The sequence below is a fragment of the Hesperophylax consimilis genome, chromosome 22 (assembly GCF_061612785.1).
Source record: "Hesperophylax consimilis isolate HC1 chromosome 22, BYU_Hcon_1.0, whole genome shotgun sequence".
Classification (NCBI taxonomy): Eukaryota; Metazoa; Arthropoda; class Insecta; order Trichoptera; family Limnephilidae; genus Hesperophylax; species Hesperophylax consimilis.
This window is the reverse complement of record NC_142857.1, coordinates 6,999,852-7,025,215: the sequence shown is the minus strand read 5'-3', so window position 1 is coordinate 7,025,215 and position 25,364 is coordinate 6,999,852. Positions and strand designations below refer to the sequence as shown.

The window sequence follows — 25,364 nt, the reverse complement described above, 5'->3', positions numbered from 1 at the left end:
ATTACTATTATTTATAGTTGGTAGGGCATTATATCTTACAAACTATATCTGTCTTTTATTTCTATAAAACGAATAGGGACTAACGTGGACTAAACGTGGTTTTTTAGGGAGTTCCTTTGGCCGCTGAAAAGAAGATATTTCCTAGAAGTGTTCCTAGGCAGGCCAATGAAATTGATCTGTTATCTTTTGAAGAAAGAATTTCAAGTTTTGTAGATGTTTGATCAATTTCAACCCGCACTAAGATGGAATTGTCAATTTGAGACACACGGACATGTCTACAACACAATTAATATTGGTTTATCTCTTCAAGTGCTTTGAGCAGACATGCGGAAGGTTATCTGCAAAAAATTGCGCAAAAAACACATTTTTAGATTGGGTGCAGTATTCAATGTTCGTTGCAAGGCGACAAGATTTTTTTATTTTTTATCATTTAATATTTGGATTTTTTACAATAGATTAACAATTTGTACATGTTATGCATTTTTATAAGGAAAAATAAAATAAAGCCTTTCCGCACCATAAAGAGACAAGGCTCGTGTGTTTGGTGGGGGAATTCTAGGTCAATTCCATAAAGTTATGTAAGTAAGTAAATATAAAATATTGTAATAAATAACAAAAAATGCATAACTATTACAGAAAAAAATATATATTATTACAGAAATGGACTCCTATGGTAGCTTTGGATAGTTCTATAAATTACTCTGAAATTCATAAATTTTACTTTCGATAATTTATAGATTTAAAGGAAAGTTGTAAATAAGTTATTCCTGCTTCATGCTTCTTCTTGATCCTTGTGTTTTCTTGTATTTTCTTATTTTTTATTGCCTGTTCTTGTCTCTTCTTACCTCTTATTGCCTCTTCTTTCGACCGGTATGCATGATAATCTAACAAACCAATACTGGAACGTATTGTATATAACGTATTCTTGCTTCCCGATTCTTTTTTGCTTTCCACTTGTTCATATTTCCTGCTTCTCTCTTCTGTAATTTAACTGCTTTTTCTGATGTTTTCGTGCCTATTCCTTCGTTGACTTGAGTCTTCTTGGCTTTTTCTTGACTAATTCACGATATCCTAGTCTCTTTCTTATTGCTTCTATTAGCCTCTTGTTTTGTTTTCATTTTCTTTTTTTATCTTGCTTCTTTTGTATTTTTTCTTGGTCTTTGCTTATTCTTGACTCTTCTTGGCTCTCCTAGTCTCTGCTTATATCTTATTTCATCTGTTAGCCTCTTCTTGTGTTTTCTGATTTGAAGTTGCCTCTTCTTCTTCTTCTTGTTTCTTTTTGCTTCTTCTTAGCTTTTCTAGTATATGCAGGCATCTTCTTGCTTCATTTTGATAAGTATGTATTGCCGTGGCCTTTCTTCTCTCTTCCGTGCATTTTCTAGCCTCTTCCTGCCTTTTCTTGATTCTTCTTACTTCTCAATGCCTGTTATTTCTTCTTATTGGCTTTTCTTGTATCTTCTTGCTTATTCTTGCCTCTTCTTCTTTTTTCTTGAATATCCAAATCAATTAATCAAATTGGCTGAGAATTTCCTCCAAAGGGCAATGGATAAATTTATTTACAAGGTACCTACAATATGTGCCCTTAAAAGTACATTAAAACACCTTTTTATGGCTTTAATCCTTATTGAATAAAAATATTTTACTTTGTTTTTAGCTGTGATCTTCGTTTACTACGCGTGTTATTCTTTTTTTGTCTTCCCCACTTCTTAATTCGTGAGTTCAAACTGTGTTAAGTGAATACATTTCATATATTAAAGGAGAATCTATTATTGCACGTAGGCGCAATGTGTTGACAATTATTGGTATATGTCAACAATTTATGTCTCAAAACAATAATCGATCGTTCATTCCTAAAAGCATGCCTACCGGAGCCCTAAATCAATAATTCAAGTGTTCTGTAGCTGCCTGTAATAGGTAAAATCCGACGGAAATAAAATAAATGTAGTTTTTAGATAATGGAAACAATTAAATTTAAAAGATCTTATCTCAGATTATCATCTTCTTTGCGGTCGTGTAGGTTCCAGTGGGTTGTAAATTTAAGGCGGTACAAAAAATTAAAAATATGGAGAAAGAATTTTTTTACAACATAAATTTGTGCATTCATTGGCATGTTTTACCATAACAGGCACAAAGGTTGGAGATCCGGAGGAATTATCTACGCTGGATGAATTTTTCTGTACTGACAGAGTTGGACCTCTGAGGATTGGATCTGTGAAGTCCAACTTGGGACACAGTGAGGCGGCGTCTGGCTTTTGTGCACTAGCCAAGGTAAGAGACCCATCTACTCCAAACCATCTAGAGCCAGTGAGACTACGGCATCCCCAATCCAGGTATGTTGTGAGGCTGAAGGTAGTAGGGAGAGGAAGGAGATGGGGGAGAGGAAGGTTGGGACGTACCTGGCTATTCAGATTAAGTGACCAAACACTGGAGAGATTCTGATCTGAGAGTATGTTCCACTCTGGAACGTGCCGCAAATATACTATATATTATTTTAAATAAGTAAACTATAAAACAGCACAAATTAATTTAATAAAATTTACTTGCGCATTCCGGGAATTGAACCCGCGACGTCGACCTTCCTGATCGAGAGCCTTACCCTTCGACTAAGGAGGTCCTCAAACACTACTCTTTATCCGCTGTGTTTTAGCGTTTTTTTGCGTAAATCTGGAAAAAGCTGCTAAAAAATCTCTCTCACTCCATCCTTGTAAAATTATGAAAATCATCTGTTAAAATAATTCAGTTCCCACTCAAAAGTTAATCACGTCAATACGTAGCTTAAGTTCAATAAGATTTCTTTCAATAGCTGAATTGTACGGTACAGCTTTTAATTAATTTTAGTATTTACAATTTTTCCTCAACATATTCTTATACCACGTTAGTTTTTCCTCTCTTCACTATTCCTCGATGGAGTTTCCCAACAATGTTATTTTCCCTCAGTATGGTTTTCATCACTTTAGTTTCTCTTAGTATAGATTTCTATCAGCATAGTTTTTCCTCAGTATAGTCATCTCTCAAAATAGTGGCGCCTTTTAGTTTAGTTTAGTTTTCTTAAAAAATTTTATTTTCCCTCTCTGTAACTTTACCTCAAAACCATTTTCCCTCCAAACAATTTTCCTTATAAAAGATTTCTCTCAAAAAAGTTTCGTCAAAACTATTTTCCCTCAAAATTGTTTTCCCTTAAAATGGTTTTCCCTCAAAATAGATGTGCATAGCCTACGGCACTGGCTACATCCCGCCCAATCTGCACTACAAGAGCCCCCGCAAGGAAGTGTCCGCGCTGGTTGAAGGCCGCATGAGCGTGGTCACTGAGAAGACTCTCTGGAATAAGGGGTTTGCCGGGATCAACAGCTTCGGCATCGGTGGAGCCAACGGACATGCCTTACTCAGGAACTTCCACAAACTGAAGGTAAAGTGATGTTTATCAAATTTATTTCATTCAATGACAACAAAAGAAAAAAGGGAAAAAAATACACGTATCCATACTTCCAAACAACACTATTAAAGTCATTTCCGTTCAAATACGACCGAATGGCCAATTGCATAAGCTTTAAGGTAACTTTGATTTGAATATCACCCATTTATATTTTCGTATTTCACTAGGACTGGTAGTCTTAATAGTATTTTTTAACTCATCTTACCGGCTGACCACATGTGGATTTCCGCCCGAAGAGCTAAACAACGAAGTGAGGCAGAGATAAGGTCCGCCTCCGATCGATGATTTCATGTAGGTAGGGGGGGGTTGAAGAAGCCATACGAAATCGAAATGAAAGGTAGCTGACATGATCGCGTGGCGTTTATTTTGAGGCGCGCCTCACAACACTTCCGATGGAGCACCGATCACAAACGTTTTTTTACTTTATGTTATTTATTCTATTTATAGTTTATTACACTTTTTGGATTTTTCAATCACCATTCTAGACACAGACGGTCAGACTACTTAGCCGTTTAATTAGATTACCGATTATATGCTGTCATGAGAATTATCATCTAGCTGATTTGGTCTTTCGCTAACTTTGTATGCTGGTATATATGTACATAATACTTACCGCCGCTAGCATAAACCACCAAAAAAGTCTCAAATTTAAATTACTGAACCAAAGGGCTCAAATAAGCATAATGCAAATACAAATTATAAGCAAATGCATAAACATATGATATAATCATATAGTTATTCATAAATAGTTAGTAACAAAAGAAGATCAGTTAAAATTGCCCAATTGTAAGAAATGACCTTTTTTACGCGTAGCTGCAGCTTTTTCTTACATATTTTTTTTATTCTAGATAAAAGAAAATTACATTGTTAGCTGTAGTTCATTTATATATGTTTCACATGCATTTCCCCACATTTCAATCAAGTAGTTTAAATGTGAGTGTACGAGGCTATAATATAGACCGTTTTTTTAATTTTATTTTGTAACAGATATGATATCCGGCTAAATACACTAATTAAGGGGGTGATTTTATCTTTTATATCTTGAATATGCTGTTTAAAAGTTGTTTATTAATGCACAGCCCAAGATATATCTCCTGTATCAGGATTTGCAGGTTTTTATATTCAATTTTTAAGGGTAAATGAGGAGGAATTATTTTACGAGTTCAGCTTAAAATCATGTATCCTGTTTTTTTAACATTCATTGTTAGGATATTTGACTGGAGCCAACTGTTAATGTTGTCTAAGTCACTCTGTGCATTTTCTAATAAGATGTTTAAATCTTTACCCCAGTAGAAAAGTGCATAAAAAATATCACTGTTTAAATCTAATTAGGAGATATCATTTATATAAATTTGGAACAGAAGTGGTTTTAGTATGGATCCTTGCGGAACTCCGTAGTTTATTGGTAGGTGGTTGCTATGTTGATTATCGATGCTAACGAATTGCTTTCTGTTGCTAAGATATGATTTGAATAGATTAAGAGCAGGACCAACTTATCCAATTTTCTCGAGTTTCTTGAGAAGTATGTCATGGCTTAATGTATCGAAGGCTTTTTGAAGGTCAATTAGTATAGATAAAATATAATTTCCACCATCAATGCTGCTTCTAAGTTTACCGATTAAGTCATTTATTGCCGCAAGGGTGTTTGATTTTTTCCTAAAGCCATATTGTTTTTTTTTATATAAAAAGATATTAAAAGAGTGCAAGGCTGATGTAAGCGTAATGAGTAAGATCAAAAAAGGGACGCTTAGATGGTTTGGTCATGTAGAGCGAATGAGCGAATAAAGGAGTGTAAGGAGAATATACGATGCGAATGTGAATGGTAGCAGAAGTCGGGGACGCCCGAGGAAGACATGGCATGACCAAGTGAATCAGATACTTGAGTCGGGCCAGAACAATAGAAGAGTATGTATGAGACGATGTATGAATGTGAACGAGGCAAGGAGTGTGTGCCAAAACCGAGTTGTTTGGCGGTCCGTCCTCTCTGCCTATCCCTGCGGGGAAACGGTGTGATGGTTAGTTAGTTAGTTAGTTATATAAGAACGATTTTTTTAAAGAAAGTTGTTTAATCTATCGTAGATTACTCGTTCAAAGATTTTACATAAGATTGGTAAAATAGAAATGGGTCTGTAATTTGAGTTATTCATTTTGGACCCACCTTTGTGAATTGGTATTACCTTTACAATTTTGCAACTATCTGGAAAAGCTCCCTCTTTAAGACACTGATTAATTAACTTTGATAAAATAGGAACCAATTCTGTGGAGAGACTTAGAACTATCTTACATTTGAGTGTATCATAACCAACGCTTGCATTTAGTTTTAAGGATTTTATTATTTTACTTATTTCTAATTCCGTATTAGGTTGAAGATATAATGATTCCATGCTATCATGCACTAATTTTATTTCATTGGCTAGATTGTGTGTGATTTTGTTGTGTATATTATTAGCTAAGGAGGAGCCAATGTTACAAAAGAAATTGTTAAAGTGGTCGCATATCTCTAAGTTTTTTGTGATTATTTCGTTGTTAATGATTAATTTATTACAAAAAGTATTCGATTGGTTCTGTATGATGTTGTATATGAATTTCCAGGTTTTTTTACTGTTATTTTCGCATTTTTTAAAAAGATCACCGTAGTGTGTTTGTTTTAAGTTTCGTTTTTTCTTGGTAATATTATTTCTTACTACTAGGAATTCTGTTTTCAATAACGTGTTTTTTGGTTGTTTTTTTAGTTTCGGGTGTAATATGTTTCTTTTGTTGATTAATTTTATAGGGTCTTTGGTTTTCCAGTCTGGGTTATTTATGTTTTTTGTGTTAATTTTAGTGATGATATTATAACTAATTTTATTTGTGAGGTAGTTTACAAGATTGTCATAGTTTAATACCGAGTCGTCATTCATATTATGAATGTAACTATTTATGGAATGCTACATGTAAATATTGATATATGTCTATATTTGTATAAAAAATGTATGTGTAAACAAATATATGTACCCGCCTCAGAACAGAAACCTTCTAGTGAGGCGGGTTACTTTCATATTTGTTATATTAAAAATGTAATGGCAATAAACGCCACGGTTTCCGGCAAATTAAAAAAAAAATATATATATATATTAAGATGAAAGGGATTTTGGATGGATGGATGGATTCTTTAGATTATCAAAATCAATATGTGTATATTTTCGGGACGACTTTATAGATGTGTTTTTAGTATATGTTTGAATTACATCGAGGAGTATTGTGGTCGGATATTGAATTATCACAGTTCGTTAATGAGTATTCTAGTTTTATGTCAGTGAGTATATGATCAATGATTGTGTTTGTATTTTCTGTGATAGTGTTGCGTGTTTATTTTGTTCAAAATGGTTTAATTATTAAAACTAATTGTATTTGTGTATTTACGAGTGTGTGTATTAGTTGGATCAAGCAGATTTATGTTAAAGTCTCCAAATATAATACCTCTTTTATATGTTTCTAGCTGAGAGGAAAGTGTCTCTACGAAGTCTTTGGAAACAGTATTTGGTTTTTTATACACTAATCCTATTTTAAGATTGAGATTGTTTACATGAATACATAGAAAGTTGTTATCAGAGTCGCACATGTTATCAATCACATTGTATTCTAAAGAATTTTGTAGAAATATGGAGAGTCCGCCATCAAGTCTAGCTCCCTGCGGCCGGCAGGATGCTTCGTGGTTGTATCCTTCTAAGTTGAAGTACTTCAGGTCAAAATAAATATATATCCTAAATAATAGTAGGTAGTTAAAAAAAACTGCTTCCCCCAAAGGAAAAATCTTATCGATATCATACATCTCACTCCTTGAAATAAAACGCCGTTACCGTTGCCATCTTCGTCAAAATTAAAAGGAATTAGAACAGCGCTCGTTGATTGGCTCCGCCACTTTGCTGGCCGGTGCAGTTTGGTCGTAGCTCGCCGGCAGTCGGCATACTTCCATGCCACATCTCCCATTATTTTTATCTTTTGTACACATTCACGCTGTTTTACAGATTAACAATAGACCAAGTGCAGCTGACAGTCTCCCACGCCTGGTGTGTGTGTCGGGAAGAACTTTACCAGCGGTGGACAGTTTTCTCAATGATGTGGAATCCAAAGGGGTAAACGTAGAGCAAATCGGGCTGCTTCATGCCATCTACAACTATCCTATCCCCTTACACGACTATAGAGGGTACACACTCTTGAGTAAGTAAAATTGTTTAAACGACTGTCAGCATAAGTAAAGGTCACGCAATTAGAATGATGCGAACAAGCTCATTTAAGGTTGTACGAATTAGTCTTATTATGTACGATTGCGCAGCAATATGCGAGATGCATCAACATATACCGGAATGATTAACAATCAATTCCAGAACATATTTTCAGTTATAAATGTGGAAGCGATATTGGTGTTTGTTCTTTTTTTTTCAATTGAAAAGAAAAAAATTCCATCACAGATCACAGGTCACCACTGATTATCGTGTCACACGTCGCAACGGATCACGTGATACTTGCTACGGCTCGTCTGAACAAGGCTAAGGGTATTTCAAGTGACACGCTAGGTACATCTAATGTTTTTAATCGAAAAAATCATCGGACAGCAAAATAACAAGTACATCAAAATATGCTCTGGACCAATAGATAAAATACATCGGTGCTAATATAAACAGAATACTTTATGAGGAAGAAAGAAGTGAGGTTATTTGAAAAGTTTTACAGCGTGTTTTTTCTTACGCTAAAACTCTTTTCAATATAACCGCATAAAATAAATGCATCAACATGCACTGCGATACCTATGCGAGTAAAATATATTTGGTTTTCTCCTGACTCATGAAGTGCTTTCTTATTTTGATATTTCAGGGCCCCACGCTCCGATTATGAAAGTATCCAGGGAAGCCAAATATAATCCAGAAGAGAAGAGACCCATCTGGTTTGTCTTCAGTGGGATGGGCTCGCAGTGGGCCGGTATGGGCACCTACCTCATGGCCCTGCCCGTTTTTGCGGCTGCCATCGAAAGGTATATAGTCATTATCTTCAACATATTCCAGATTATGTTATCTATAGCCTGAATGCCTATTAAGAATCCATTTGCTGAAAATTCTAATTCGTTGAGAAGTTTAAAAGAGATAAACAGATATTTCATAACGATCAAACCAAATTTTCACCACTTTGAAAGCTTTCAAATGTCCAGGCAGATAAAAGGCAAAAAATAAAACTAAACGCCAAAACAGTTGCGTACAAATTCGGCCATCCTGACAAATCAGCAATTACCGAGGACGTTACTTTTGATTTATTCCCGAAATCCTGAAAAGACAGAACATTTAAGATGTTTAAATAACAATAATTTTTCAGAGTTTTCCAATCATCTTATTTCCACCAATCATACTTTTAATAAGGACACAGGGGTTAAAATTCTTCACAGTTAATTATCTTCAACATTTTCCAGATTATGTTATCTATAGCCTGAATGCTTATAAAGAATCCATTTGTTGAACATTCTGATTCGTTAAGAAGTGTAAAATAGATTTACAGGTATCGTTTCCAGGCAATTAACAGGCAAAAAAAAAACTAAACGCCAAAACAGTTCGGTAAATTTCGTGCAACTTCGGCCATTCTGACAAATCGGCAATTGCCGAGCACGTTACTTTGGATTTATTCCTCAAATCCTTGGAAGACCCAAAACACATCGAACACTCCTAATTAGGGAGGCAATTGAAATCTATGATAAACCCATTAATGTTAATAGATACGGCGGGGCTAAGCTTAATAGTTCTTGAAATATGGTTTTTGACGACTACGCTAAAACTGAGCGCCGAAAACCACATTAATATACCTAATTAAGAAGACTAAAATACCAACCCGAATAAAATTGCCACAATCAACAGGGTATAGCTTCAACATACTTATACACAAACTTCGCCACAATCTACACATCTGCCATTATGATAGACATTGTAAAGCTGTCTTAAACATTGGCTAAAGAATGAGGGAGGCTAGTATCCCAAAAATACATCACGATAACGCCATAATAATTTACCATGTTTTATGTTAATTTTTTGGCTATTTATTTTGTTGTGGATTTAATAATAAAAACCTTTTGTTGTCACTGCATTATGCACTAAATCATATAAAATATGTATCATGTAGGAGCCAGTCAGGGCGTTTAAATTAATAAACAAAATTATAATGCTTGCCCTGTAAGTATTTTTCAATAATTTGTGATAACTACAGACAGTTTTAAACAATTCGTTTCCAGGGTTCACAGAATATTAAAACCAAAGGGTTTGGATATTACCAAAATCATCACGGACCCTAGCCCTAAAGTATTTGACAACATCCTCCATTCTATGGTGGGCATAGTTTCTATACAGATTGGCCTATGTGACGTCCTCGAAGCTATAGGAATCAAACCAGATTTTATAATTGGTAAGCTATCACATCGTCAATACCATCATTCCCATAACATCCCTTGGAGATTCCGCAACTAATGCAACTAAGACACCTGACTGTTCTCTGTTGTCTTCCTTCATTATGCCTGGAGGAAGTGTTGTAGTATCCAGTCGCCTGGGTTTAGGTCACTGATTTTTTTTTATATATACTGCGGGCTTATTGACGAGAAGCCCTTTTGGTGGTCGATCATTCCCTCACTTATATGAATTTTGTTTAAAGGACCCTCCATATGGCATCCAAAATAAGACGTAGGCCTTGAGGGAAATTATTTTTCTGGATTCTCCTGTATACAGCTAAAAAACATTTTTAGTATTCCAAATTTTATGAAATAAAAATGCAGATTTGAGTTCCGAACGGAAGTTCTGTTATAAAGGATCTCTTGGAATAATCGATTCTCAAAAAATAATTTTATGACATATTGCGAATTTATATCTTCTTTCTCTCTGTAAATCCAAATTGATACTTATCCTAACATGAAATCCTGATATCATCTCGACGAGCTGATGGCAAACCACATGACCATATTTGTGGCACGAGGAGGGCTCGAGAATGCTTTGAATAAACTACGATATCAGTCGTACATTGACCGCCAAAGAGCGCACATTGAAATAACCAAACCTGCGCAAAAAAGCAAAGTTCGCTGAAGTAAGTCAACAGTTTGCGGCATGGTGGGGGACTTTACCGCGTAGGATTGGAAGGTTCATTAAAAACGCTTAAAAAACCGTAACGTGGTTACGTAGCGCTCTAAAAATGAGTGAGTTGGGTAAATTATAACACATTTGTAAGTGCCTAACTAAAAAGTGTAACAAAATATTCTATTTTTTAAACGAGCCCGAACTTTTCTCCCGATTTGGGATTAGTAGTTAAGTTTTTTACGCAACCAGCATATTGGGCGCCATTGTAAAAAAGACTAGTAATTCGAAATCGGTTTTTATATTCATGCACTAAATTGTTATATTTAAATGCGAGTTGTCTGTTTACTGTAATCTTGATTTATTTACAAATTACAGAAAGGGAGAAGGTCACGCCACCTCGACGCTCCTCGCACTTGGTTTGTTCCCCTTTCTCTGACGGGCTAGTTTGAGCCAGTAGCTAGTCTATCAATCTGAATATCCTCTGTGATGGTCTCTGTGTGGGTTCAAATTGAATTTGTTTTTAACTAACCCTGATTTCCCTACAGGACACGGAGTGGGGGAGTTAGGTTGCGCCTACGCCGATGGTTGCCTTACTCAAGAACAGGTGATTCTCACTGCCTACTCCAGGGGCTTGGTCAGTCTCAATGCGTCATCAATCAAAGGAGCCATGGTGGATGTTGGCTTGGGATATCAGCAGGTAATATGCCGTTAATTAGTATTGTGTATGGAAAATAAGCCAGTTGGCATTAGAAAACTTTTGCTGATTCTTATCAAACTTAATTAGTACAACTTCATTTTTATTTGATTTTTTTCAGTCTTCAGAAAGCGAAACAGCTGTGACGCATAATTTAAGTATTTATTTAGAATTTCACGCCCATCTGGGCTTTTATATGTTAATTTTTGTGACACACCGAACATCTTAATGAGCATCACGAAAATAAAATGCAAAATGGAAAAACCGTAAATAATTATATATTGATAAATAAATTGAAATAAGTTATTTCCCATATTCTGCCTAAGGATAACGGGAATATACAAATGTGATTCCGCAATAATACGATAGTTGTCGCGATAATAATAACTGCATATCAGAACTTGTTTATTCTGACTTTTTCTGTAAAATGAAAAATAATATTATTCAACATATTAAAGTAGAACTTCAACAAAAAGAGAATTTTATTCTACATAGATATTGTGTTACCAGAAGTTAATTTAAAAAGTTCCGTAACTTATCAGCAACCGATAGCACTGTATCGTTGTTTAGATCATTGGGAGTTCAACATTAAAGTGATTTTAAAAAGGAAAGAAAATCGGCTTGTGTGAGCAGTTTTTCTTCTTCATCGAATATATTGAGTCACTCAAATGTGTTAATTCTTTTACATTTTTCACATTAGCACAATGAGAATTAGAATTAGCACATGTTTTATAAAGTTTAAAAGTAATTTATTTATTTATTTAATTCAAAAAACAGTTTTTACATAAAAAGCATACTCTGCACATCTCACTAGGGCATTCCTGTATCAAGATGTGCAGCTTTACAATAATATCATTTAAAAAAATACATATATGTAAATTTAAAATAATAACAACATTAAATTAAATTTAAACAAAAAAAGAAAAGTTTATGACACGGACGTTTCGAGACCGGTAGACAAAAATAAACAAAATTTTAGTAACAAATGTATGAAAAAAATAAAAACAAAAGAAGCATTATTATCATTAGTAATCGTAAACAAATATCAACAAGTGCCTACTACACTAGAGAATTCTAGTACTGGTATAACATTCAAAATATGCCGCTGCCACTGCTCCAGCTGGCCAGTGCCAGGTACTACTGTAGTACCTAGTACTAAGAGCTAAGGTACTACAGTACCTAAGACATCCTAGAACCTACAGGACGAGTTGGCCGTTGTCGAGAGCTACCAAGCTTTAAGGTAAAGGTAGAGAACTCACTGGTCAAGTCGGACGGTACTTGAAAGTAGTACGCTGTTCCTGGAGCTACCTGATTACTATATTTGTGGCTTGGGAATCTGTACAATAATTTTGAAAACGGAAATTAATATTGCGATGTAGGTAATATTAATATAGGGGTGTGAATATCTGCGTAAGTGCCTATGTTTGAATCCCACTGACGCGACGCAGAGAAAATATATTTGTCACCCGAATACGTTCGGTAATAGGTTTCCAGTACAACTTTGGCCTACCTATACCTTCTAGCACCGTTCGGAATAGACCTAACGTTGTATGAAACATACCTTAAGTTTTTTGATTTCCTCGCTCGTTTCGGAAACCGAGCCGGACCGCATTATAAATGGTGGCTTTTTTTACTGCGGAGTTGTTAACGGGGTGTTTATTCATCCCGGCGGATTTTTTACTGTGGACTAGTGTAGTTAAACTTTAACAATATTATAATCCAAGTGAGTCTTGTTTTGCGTATTTATTCTTTGGGGGTTCACTGAACATCCGCAGATTAGAGAAAACCGCCTCTGTTACTGTGGCTGATTTATTTCGTACTTTGAATCAATGATAAATAACGCTAATGAAAATTATAATCCGATTCATCTCTGGACAACTTAAATGTATTTATATTGCGTAAAAGAAGCGGATGTGGACGAGGATGCAGATGCGGATGCTGATGCAGATGCGTAATTTTTTTTGTGTTCAACGTTTGATAAAGTGTGATGAGATCGGCGACTAGGTTACAACCCAGTAAATTTGATATATCAGCAAATCAGGAACATTCTCATTGAACTCTATTGAAAACTACTGTTGTTTTGGCGGCTTATATTAATTTAATATAATATCAGCATACACGGTGTTGGATAATACGTTTCAACAGCTTCGAACCGTGTGCTATAAATATACAATATTCACGACTACCAGGCTAGCTCAAGCGGGTTTCGTGTCTTCAGTTCGTTTGAATAGAGAGAGAACAGCCGCCTCCTATAGATTGATAGAACAAGGGATATCTTGGAAATAAAACAATCTAAGTATTGTGCTACAAAAATGCCTTCAAGAAGACTTATATTATAGCACTTAAATCTACGTGTAGGAAAAGCTTAAATCTCTTTTTGGACGTTTAAAATAATGAAAAATGCTTTATTGGAAGAAAGCAGAGACAGAAACAAACAGAATAAAATTGGAACGATACCATAGGGCGGGACTCCTGTAGGCTTCCAGGGTGGCAGCAGTAGGACCCGGCTGGTGATAACGGCAAACACTAACTCGAAATATACTAGTACTTAATTTTTTGGTGGCAAACACTTTCAAAACTGTTTTGCAAAGCAAATCTCGAATTCCAAGAGGAAAAGCAAAACAACGACCGGTTCTATCGAAAGCTGGAAACCAAGAGAGTTCTGCCCTTCTTCGGACCTGGAGACTGGCGGCCTAGCCCCGCCTCCCCCCGTTCGTGGTTAACACCCCCTTTGAACGCAACCATGTGGTTACCATGTGAAAATATATAAATATACAAAGTATTTGATTTAAATAAATATTGCGGGGTTAAATGTTTTAATTTTGAGAAAGTTCATTTCATAACAACGGGACATCCAAAGACGTGAAATGACAAATTAAAAATTACAATTTATTACGTATTTTAAAACAGGTGAAAGCGTTTTGTCCTGCCGACATAGAGGTGACTTTCCATAACAGCTCAGAATCCTGCACCATCTCCGGTCCAGAGGAAACCATGAAGATTTTTTTGCCACATTTGCAGAGAAGTGGAGTATTCACCAAGGATGTGCCGTTCTCCAATATTGCGTATCACCCCAGATATAAAACGGAGGCTGGTGAGTCATTTACCTTTTGATATTATAAAGCGAAAGACCCCTTTCATATGGTCTAATTACCAGAGATGTTCTTTATTTCAAATAAATCCATTTCAAATGGAAATGCAAAATGCAAAATGGGTATTTTCCATTTTGCATTTTAAATGCTTTTCTCAATGCATTTTCCATTTGAAATGCTTTTTTGCAACATTCTTCCTACTATCTCCACTCATCTTTTTTTCATAAGCCCCAAATATCAGTCGGTCCTCAACCTCGCTATGAGAGATAATTTACATTTGTCAAGTTGCTCCCTGGTAGGAGCCCTGATAATTGAGTGATACCATTTCAAAAAATACTGATTCAAATACTGAACATGGGGCCATGACGCTGTAATGTAAAATTTTAGATAGCAGTTTCTATGTTTTTACGTTGGCAATATTAGTGCCGCGCAAATTTTTTGTGGTTTCATAATCTGTAGTCGGGGTGTTTTTGGATTTACCATCATGTGTTTGTTCTACATTGATATCCATTATTAAATGACAAAATTGTTTGAAAATTCTATGATTATTTTAATTGTTTGACCTGAGAAACCATTTTGCATTTTCAATGCATTTTGAAAATAGGTATTTTGCATTTGAAATGCTTTTCTAAAAACCATTTTGCATTTTGCATTTTCAAATGGAAAAATTTTGACCCATTTCCATTTTGCATTTCAAATGGTTTCGGGTACCCATTTTGCACATCTCTGCTAATTACATTGTGTTACAGATTACTCAGTCACCTACTGAGACCTTCACGCTTTAATGGACCTCTAAATTCATATTTTACCTGTTCATATAGGTAAAAATCTTCTCGAATTCCTTCAACGAGTTATCCCAGAACCAAAACTGAGGTCCAACCGATGGGTTTCTACCTCCGTCCCACAGAACCTCTGGGGAGGAGAGCAAGCCAAGCACTCTTCGGCGGAATACCACACCAACAATGTATTGGTGAGAAATAGTGAAGTTTTGGTCATGGGTTTTTGTTATTGATTAGAATTTTTTAAAGTTTTTTAATTGTAAAAACAATCCAATTTTAAATAGTAAGTCTTATCCAATCGGTTTTTTGATTGGTTGGTAGAATTACCGACTCCAGTTTCTGGGTAGGAAGGTTCAATCCAGACAGAATATAGACTTTCCAGTATTCGTCACGGTTCTGCAGGCTCTTTTTTAAATAGAATATCTTTGGTGGTTGTGTATTTTGTACTAATAAATCTATTTAATGTCAAATTATTTTGCTTTGATTTTAGAGTCCTGTGCTCTTCGAGGAGACATCTCACTTGATCCATAGCAATGCCATCACGATAGAGATTGGACCTGATGGCTTCCTTCAGACTATTCTTAAAAAATCTCTCAAGAAGAATTGCAGCCACGTTGCACTGACTCAGAAAGGGAACAATACTACGGAGTTCTTGCTCACGGCCATAGGCCAGTGGGTATTTTCTTAATTAAAAAAAGCATCATTTTGCAGTGTAGAAATTACTTTTAGACTATAATATGTTCTTGAGAATGTCAGTAGATAACATCCTACTCCCGAATGGATGACACCTCCCATGCTTTATATGTTTCGAACATTAATAATACTATTAAGGACCTAATGGAATAATTGTTTGAATTGTGACATATTGGATTTCTTTAGTTCAGTTACGAGAATTCAGAATCCACCATTTGATGTAAGTCCTTTATCACAAGTACTCAGCTGAGAGATACCATAAAATCTTGTCATACAAATGTTGCACGAAAATTGGTGGTTTTTAAGACTATCTTCAACAGCTCAGCTGTGGACTGATTTTCAAATATTAAGTTCCTCTCTTATAAAACATGGATCAAAAAGAGAAAGATTTTTATCCTCAAAAGATCATCTCAAAGATAACACAGGCCGTAAGAAACACCTGGTGTAAACCTTATGAAAACAATACGGAAATCTTGGGGTAACCTGAATGAAATCTTGTAGATACCTCATGGGCTTCCATGTAGAGTTATTATAACCAACGCCGTTGCATACAAATTTTATTTTTTTTAGACTGTACCTGCTAGGACTGAACCCCAAACTGGCCAGCCTTTACCCCAAAGTGGATTTTCCAGTGTCTGCAGGAACCCCAATGCTGTCTCACCTGGTGGAGTGGGATCACAGAGTAGACTGGTAATTTATATATTATTTTGTATTGTATTATATTATATATTATACTCATATACACGATTTTCGTAGAAACTCGTAGAAAAAGCAGGAAACGACGGCGTCCATGTTCGGGGGGTAAGACTCTCGACTAGCAAGCGGGAGGTCGCGGGTTCGTAAATAAATTTTGTTTGATTAATTTTTTTAATTTTTACAAATTACTAATTAGCTTTAGAAAAAAAAATCCTTAATAATCTAACAGTCCCATCTAAGATATGCTCCCATTCACCGCAAATTCTATCTCCTCCAACCACTCCTAGTCACGCCTTTGACGGCCGCCGAGGTCGAGACCTGCAAGCTAGAGGTAGTGGGTTCAAACCACGGCGAGCGAAAATAAAGTTTATTTGATTAATTTGTGTTATTTCACAATTAAAATAATTTGCAGTATATTTGCGGCTGGTTCCATATTGGAAGATACTCTTAGTATCGCCCTGTTGTAAGACCATCATTCAGAAATGAAACGTTGCTTGAAATGGCTTTGGCCGTATTTATGACCAGATCCGAATAGCCAGGTCCTTTCCAACTTTCCTCTTTCCCATCTCCTTCCTCTCCCCGATACATTCAGCCTCACAGCATACCCCAATTAGGGATGCCATATTATTGCTGGCTCCAGACGGTCGGGAACAGTTGGGATGCTTGTACGGTTTCATAATAAAAAAATAATAATTTAAAATCTGGTCAATCTACATCACAGAAAAACACAGGAAAAACTTTTTTCGTAATATTTCTTTTATAATTACAACACAGAATTAATAAATCGTAATTTAAAATCGATTGAAACCGTAATAAACATAAACGCGACGGGTTTGTATAGGTCTTACACGGCTACCTTACGGGTAGGTCGGCCGCAAGCATTATAATGCGGAAAGTTTTGTGCGAAGTTGAGCTGTGTAGACTAACTAGTACACGGATAAATGACTACTGTGGTGAAAAAAATATTTAAAAATAATTCACGGTTTTTGGAAATATTTGAATTGGGATTCCTTTATTTCATACCACCCGAATGGGATTGACATTACTGTCAACCGACAAAACCGAAGCACTTATAGCAGGGTACTCACCTAACCGTGTAACATGTAACGTATCTGATACTGTATCAAGTGAGTACGTAGGCGCGAGCCTACTGCGAGCCTGTCGCGGGTGGAGCGCAGTGTGCTCGCAGCGACCCGCTGACGGCGGTTTCACTGCGAGCACACTGCGAGCACACTGCGAGCACTAACGGCGGATCCGGGAGCTCGTAGCTGGATACGCGGTTACCGTGGACGAGCCGTACCCACTTGCAGATCGATACAGTATCAGTTACGTTACATGCTACACTCTTGGTGAGTACCCTGCTTATGGCGTCACGCGTACCTCGTCAGGCTTTTAAAAATGCAAACTTTGTAAACTATTTTAACTACGAAATCGAAATTTGTTGAAAAAATAATACATGTATTCTGGTATTTAAGCAAGGTTGGTTAGTTAAAAAAAAATTAAAAATTGATTTGAATTCCTTATTGTTAAAGCCTAAATCGAAGTCTTTTGAAAAATACTCTCGTTCCAACTATTCACGCTTTGAAAAATGATGAAATATTGGAACTCTAATAAAACTGTAATAAAAAAATATTTTTGCTTATTAATACGTTCCCCATTCATTACAGGTTTGTGTCATCATTCCGTAACCAGAGGGTTTTATCGAAGGGCGAGAGGTTAATAAAGAAAGACATATCTGATGAAGATATGGAATTCATGAGTGGACACGTCGTGGATGGTAAAGAAACAATTTATTTTCTATTTAATGAAGTTATTAGTATTATTAGAGTTTATTAGAATGAGGTTTGTCTAGGTCTTGGTGGTAGATACGTCTGCTCACATACTGTGTGACGGGCTGGATCGAGAAAAAATAGTTGTGGGAGACCTTTTAACCTCTCCAATCACACTCTCTTGACTGTACGTCCGTCATTCCTGGACACACTGACTAACAGATATCTTCTCACCATCATTCCTTTCTTCAGCACACAGCCTCCTGTGTATTACCTATATTGAGAAATCATGAATAAAACCATTATTTGCTTATGCAGGGCGCAACTTGTACCCAGCCACAGGGTATCTGCAGATGGTGTGGGAGACGCTGGCAATGATGAAAGGGAAGGAGTACCAGGAAGTGGCGGTGGTGTTTGAGGATGTGCGCTTCCAAAGAGCTACTAACATCCCCAAGGAGGGCGCGTTAGAGTTCACCATCATGATACAAAAGGGCAGTGGGAATTTCGAGGTTAATTTTCTTACATCCACATGATGCATAAGTTTGTCGATTTAAGCTAATTTTTTTGTTTTTGGGAACAGCTTGTATGATCTCATAAAAATTGTTGTGTCTCCATTAATGCCATGGTTACAAATTTTCTAAACGGTGTTAGAAAGAGAAAACACCTAGCTTTACATTTAAATCTCAAATTTCATCACAAAAGAATAAAAATTAAATAAAAAGCTATCATTTTTTAACATTTGACAAGTAAAAACTACGCTATTAATAAAAATGGAACGATACACGCTTCAACAACACATTGAAATTATTAAAATTCATTTGAGTGAATCAAATGCAAATCATCTTGAGTGATGAGGCCCATTTCCACCTCGGTGGCTTCGTCAACAAGCAAAATTGTCGCATGTGGGGCTTGGAAAACCCAAAAGTTATTGTTGAAAAGCCTCTTTATCCTCAACGTGTGACTGTTTGGTGCGGTTTATGGTCCGGCGGAGTCATTGGACCTTACTTTTTCGAAAATGAGGCTGGAGCAACAGTTACGGTGAATGGATTGCGCTATCGAGAGATGATTAATGATTTTTTATGGCCAGAATTGGATGGTATTGATTTGGACAACGTTTACTTTCAACAAGAAGGTGTAACGTGCCACACAAGCAACGAAACCATTGATCTTTTACGATTGAATATTAAAATAACACCGCTTATTGGAAAACCCTGTACTTGACACAAACTTGTTATAAATTAGCAAGATTCAATCAATAATAATTACTATTGACATTTATATTGTGCTGATTCTTTTATTTCAAAAAATACTTCTAATGATATGCTACCTATAACAGATTCGTACCAACGCAATTAAAAAAATTACGTCAGTTACGTCAATTACGTCAGTAACGTCAATTACGTCAGTTACTTCAATTACGTCAGTTACGTCAATTACGTCAGTTAACAGAGTATTATGAAGTACAATAATATTTTGGAATTTGTTAAAACCTAAATAGATCACTGAAGGAGGAACAGCAATAGTGACTGGTAAAATCCACCAGAAAGAAGGTGTCTATCGGGACTTCTGTCAAATTCGAGAGCCGATAGAGGGAAGATTGGAAGCCGATGAAGATTCCATCAATAATCTTAGTAAAAAGGATATCTACAAGGAACTACGACTAAGAGGATACAATTACACGTAAGTCATTATTTTATAGGTGTCAAAAGTTGCAACTAAATCAAATAAGAACGCGTGTAAAGTGATTTGCAAGTTTTTTTACAATTAGTCAACACCATGATCTCCAAATATGACTGGCCTTGAAGGAAATTATTTTCCTGCCTCCTGTGTAGGATTAATATAAAATATATATATATATATATATATATTAATGAGAATGTGGATAACAAACACGATCGTAACGGTCGTATGGTCGGCAATCAAGATCAGAATGTGTCAATTCCAACTAGCTCGGACTGTCGCCGTGCTGGAGATCTAAGGCCACTGTCTGCTATTGGTAGACGAGCACTTAAGGCACTGCTGTATTTCCTTCCCACAATTTAATGTGCACTCAATGCTGGTAGCTGGAACTACCTTCTTGCGTTACTACTAAATAAACATAGCGTTTAATCTAGAAGGTAGATTTTCCACATAAAAATACAAGACTCATGTTATGTAAAGGAAATGGGTGTGTGTACTCCATAGGTTGCATGTTTCTATGCTTTTTTAGGTAAATACAAAAAAAAAATAGCTTTCCCAAAGCCCCGGTTGTTGTGCTGGCTACAAATATTAAAGACGTTGTTTTTCACATTTATTTTCTTTGGAAGAGGTTTCTTCTCTAAAATGGGTTAAGTTTTTCGTCACTGAGGTGATTTGTTGGCACCAGAATGTCCTTCTTGTATTTAACCATCGCGCGAATAACAGTAGTATTTGCAAAAGGAAACGCAAATAAAAGTTGTAAAGACATTATGAATCCATATTATAATCATGAGAAACTTATACTTGATCTAAAGTATGTGTAATAAAAAGATATTGAGAATTTATTTATTTAAAATCACGCCACTTAATTTAACATTGCACAATAATATCTCTAATATCACAAAAATGTCTCTATTGAAACTTTGAGAAAGAAGAATAATCACAGTTTTCATACTGTTACAAAGAATACTACACTTGAAAATTGACTGTCCCAAATTACTTCAATGTATCAATATCTATGTTTCCAAAAAATCATGCCGACATTTCTTACCTTTTTACTTCAATAACACCAGGACACTAGCTTACCAAAATTCTCCGACTCCGAGACTTCACAATCTCGGAAACAAATATTCTGATCTGGGTGATATATTTCATTTGAAAACTAATCAGTACAAATGTTGTATATTCTATCACTTTTATTATTCTAGACCCAAATAGACCTATGTACCCATATAATTTCTCCGCTTCTACTATTTTGTTTTGTTTAATCTTTTAAATTCAATTATATGCGTGAGGATTCATTTTTGCCATTATGTTTACATTCTTCTTTATTGTATTAATTTTTAAGTGTTTACTCTGATACAAAATGCTTGTATTTTTTAAAGAAAATCCCACTAGGGCATTTAATAAATAAATAAAATACCTAATGTACAACTGTAAGCTCACATTCCTTTCCACGAGGTATAAATCATTCGATTTACAAAATTTGAATTAAACTACCACTCCGCACTAATATTTATTAAATATAGATAAACATGATACAAACAGTTAGCGTAACAAATCAGTGCTCAGTCAACGTATACCATGTGAATTGTTTATTTTACAATTCCTTAACACTCTGCACCAACATCCCAAAGAGAAAGCCGGTACTTATACGATTTAAGTTTCTCTATGCTCCTTCCCCTAATGCACATTTCTTTGGTTCAAGGGGTCTGTTCCGTGGCGTTGAAAGCTGCTCCATAGATGGCTGCAATGGATTGGTAAACTGGACCAACAATTGGGTCACTTTTCTGGACACTCTAATGCAGACGAAGATCCTCACCCTCGACAGTAGGGGACTGTTCGTTCCCACTAGAATAGAGAAAATCTCAATTGATTCATCGGAACACTACGCAATCATGGCAGCTATTCCCGATGCCGAAATTAAGACTGTACCCGTGATCATTAATGAAAAAGTTAATATCATAAGGTACGGTTCATTTTGGTTCAACTTAAAAATCTTTTGTATTAAAATATTCTCAGCAGTTTCGATGCCTTTGAATCGTTCTATTGGAAGCTTCTTGAAATTAAAATCTTTTTTCAAGTGTGAAATTGTCATCTTTTTTTGGACTTTAATATACCTACGTATTTACTTATATTGTATCAAAATAATTGTAGGTCTGGCGGTGTAGAGATAAAGGGGCTAGAGGCCGCTCCCATCACCAGGAGAAATCCTCTCGATTTACCTGTTGTAGAAAAGCACACATTTGTACCACTTTTCCCGAAGATTCAATTAAAGGTACAAATTTCCATTAATTTTTAAAACCTATTCGTTTTTTTTTTTAATTTTGATATGCCTGCTTTACACTCTCGGTGAGACCACCCAAAGGGATACCAGCCCGAGAGTTTATAAAAATTAGTTGCCTCCAGAAGGGCCGCACATCGCACTTGAGCCGCTTCCAACTAGCAACTAGCAAGGCCCGATCACACCATTGTAGTCTCCCTTGATTTCGTTAATTATTTATTTGTTAGTTGGTAGCTTTGCGTCGGGTGCTCAATTGCGAGAGGCTATTGATGAACCTCAGTTCTGTGTTGCTTTTTTATTCTAAAATCAAAGGACTCGAGAAGATCACCGTGGAGCGCGAACGCTGTTTTTGTTTCTTTATATGGATGCCGCACAAGTCTCAGCAGCTTTCTAAAGCCAGTCTGATTGAGATATCCTCATTTGTGGTAGGTTTTAAGTGAGAATGGTGAGAGGCGGTCAAAAGGAAAGTTATGGAGTATTTGGTAACCAGGCAAATACAGAGACTACACAACGAACTACTCTACAATCAACAAATCTGCCATATGAGAATGCAAAAATGGCATAGCCGAGATAATGATATTGGTTAACGTTAGGGATAATACAAATTTTAAATAAGTAATAGTATTTTATATTGTCATATTAAATTGTGTAAGGTATTTTGCTAAACCTATGAAAAAATCAACAGACTGGCGAAGCCATCAGAATCTGCACCCAACTGGTTCTTGAAAATCTCCCCAGCATTAAAGTAAGGGTACTGGAGCTTGTGGATGCCGCGACTATTGAGGGAAGCACTCCCCTGGCCGCATCCATCCTGGCGTCTCTTGAAGACACTCCGCTAATCCAGGCGGATATGCTTGTTCTGACAGGGGACAAAGATCTGGACTTGGGACCAGGAATAATGGTTGATACCACTAAGGTGTCAGGAGAAACCAACGTAGCAATTTTTGTCGGAACAAAACTATTTAAGAGAGGAGAGGTAAGTATAATTCTTTCTCAAAAATATCCGATTCTTGTCTGTTCGGTCTTTTCTCCGCCAGAGACCAGCACCCAATGCGTAGCTTAATACAGATATGAATGAAGAGAGTTTTGATAAGTTCTTCTCAGAATAGAGATTAAAAAACCCCTCAGACCGTTCTTTATCAAAAATACTTTCATATTTATGTCGCAGGTTCTCCAGCAAGCCCTCGGAACACTGAAAGAAAATGGTTTTCTTATTTCACGTGAAGACCTCGAGTTTAATCCTGACGCTGTTCCAAACAATCTGGATATCATCAGCTCAATAAACGTAGGCCAAGAAAGATTGGTACTGTTCAAAAGAAAAGCAAAAGCCAGACATGCCAATTTTTTCGAAATTAAGGGTATAGATGAGAAATTTACATGGCTTGATAAGTTGAAGTCGTCAATCAGGGAAATGGATAATTTGGTGCTTATTGCTCAGAAGGAACCACTCAATGGAATACTGGGTCTTGTCAACTGCCTAAGAAGAGAACCTGGAGGAGAAAAAGTCTTATGTATTGATGTTGTAGACCCTAATGCTCCAGACTTCAATCCGGATCTAGAATTGTACAAAAGACAGCTCCAAAAATATTTGGGTGTTAACGTTTTTAAAAATGTGTGTACCAAGAACATTATTTAGTAACATAGTAGAATAAATAAGATGTAGTTGATGATGATAATGAAGTGATGATTTCCTAAAAAAAAATTCTTGATTTTAAGTCAAAAATCTTACATTTGATAAGTCCAGCGATCAGAATTCACCTCGTTCCAGGCACTTTATGTTTGAACCGTGTAAGAATGTGTGTAGGGATTTTAAGGGTTCTCTTGTCAGATTATTACGGATTAGTAACGTAAATTAACTTCCATAGGGATAGATGCTATTACTATAGACTTTAGTGTTAAAAACTCATATTCAGAGTTATGTTAAAATACCAAATCCCACTCACCCTTCAGATCCTTATCTTGAAAGTTTTTTATTAGATATTCAACAGCTGTTTTACATAGACAAGCCTGTGCTATGTATGAACGAACCATTTCCTTATAGCTCAGCCAAATCAAAGGCAAACGCAATACTCACAACATCAATTCTGAAAAATGTTTTCAAAATGTTCAATGCACTGAACAGCATCCTGTCATCCAGTATTTTGTCCCATTTGCTTATGGAGTTCATGGTTAGATATTTGAAAGGGTACGGACCTTTTATGAAGAGAGCATGTCTCCTAAGAACTGTATTTTACTTACTTCTTCCTTTCTTTCGTACTTCATATTTTATGTTTTTAATACAGCTTAATTTTTTCAGTAAATAACATAATTGTAAAGATAAAATTATCTATTTATTGTAAACTCATTAACATCAACTGTACTCTTTGACGTTTACAGGGTGAATGGGGAACTTACCGGCACTTGCTCATTGAAGACATTGGAACAGTGTTGACGGATCACGCCTTTGTGAATGTTACATCCCGTGGAGATATGTCAAGCCTGAGGTGGATTCAGGGGAACTTGAATCCAAGAAAAGACAAGCAGATTGTTCATGTGAGTATATTTTTCCTACCAACGTAAAAACTACACAACATGTAATAATGTAAATACTACTCAAAGATTAATTTGACTTCTTATGTCAACAGGTCTACTATGCCGCCCTTAATTTCCGTGACGTGATGACAGCCACGGGCAGGATTCCTCCGGAGACAGTAGCCAAAGGGCGACTGGCCCAGGAGTGTGTACAGGGGATGGAGTTTTCTGGAAGAACAGAGAGGTTTTATTCACGTATTTGTTTCACTCGATTGTACCATGTCTTCCTCAAGGGTCTTCAACCTCGAGATTGGTCAAGTAGTTTTTGAGTTTATAGGGGATAAACCAAGAGATATTCATTTTTTATATACATATATAGATTAGCAATTTGCTGGGTTGTGTAAAACTGATTGAGTTTAACGTTTCTAAGCGGCTCGAACTGTCTTTCATTAGGGGTATCATATTTTTTGTTTTACCGGTATTACAAATGACCGAAGGTGAACAAAAGCAGCATTTTTATGTCACAGAGATTATTCAAAGGTTTTAATTTAGGGTACCAATTCACCGTGCTTAATTTTACAACCCCTGATATCTCATTTCAAGTTACTCTCACCCAGTTATCTCCCAGCATTACAACAATTTAATTGACACTTTGAC

General features: G+C 36.0%; 1 protein-coding gene across 1 annotated transcript in view; it reads left to right on the top strand.

Annotated features, from left to right (window-relative positions):
- Positions 1–25,364, top strand: part of LOC149412777 (fatty acid synthase-like) — a 64,999-nt gene that overhangs the window by 11,917 nt on the left and 27,718 nt on the right. Inside the window, exons 6-24 of the mRNA XM_089645412.1 lie at positions 2,126–2,268; positions 3,203–3,411; positions 7,458–7,633; positions 8,288–8,444; positions 9,684–9,853; positions 11,058–11,209; positions 14,117–14,300; positions 15,120–15,268; positions 15,568–15,749; positions 16,341–16,460; positions 18,134–18,243; positions 18,554–18,744; positions 19,734–19,915; positions 21,621–21,881; positions 22,070–22,190; positions 22,882–23,172; positions 23,365–23,808; positions 24,573–24,728; positions 24,821–24,951. Coding sequence (XP_089501538.1) covers positions 2,126–2,268; positions 3,203–3,411; positions 7,458–7,633; positions 8,288–8,444; positions 9,684–9,853; positions 11,058–11,209; positions 14,117–14,300; positions 15,120–15,268; positions 15,568–15,749; positions 16,341–16,460; positions 18,134–18,243; positions 18,554–18,744; positions 19,734–19,915; positions 21,621–21,881; positions 22,070–22,190; positions 22,882–23,172; positions 23,365–23,808; positions 24,573–24,728; positions 24,821–24,951 — 3,529 coding nt within the window. The remainder of the gene's footprint in view (positions 1–2,125; positions 2,269–3,202; positions 3,412–7,457; positions 7,634–8,287; positions 8,445–9,683; positions 9,854–11,057; positions 11,210–14,116; positions 14,301–15,119; positions 15,269–15,567; positions 15,750–16,340; positions 16,461–18,133; positions 18,244–18,553; positions 18,745–19,733; positions 19,916–21,620; positions 21,882–22,069; positions 22,191–22,881; positions 23,173–23,364; positions 23,809–24,572; positions 24,729–24,820; positions 24,952–25,364) is intronic.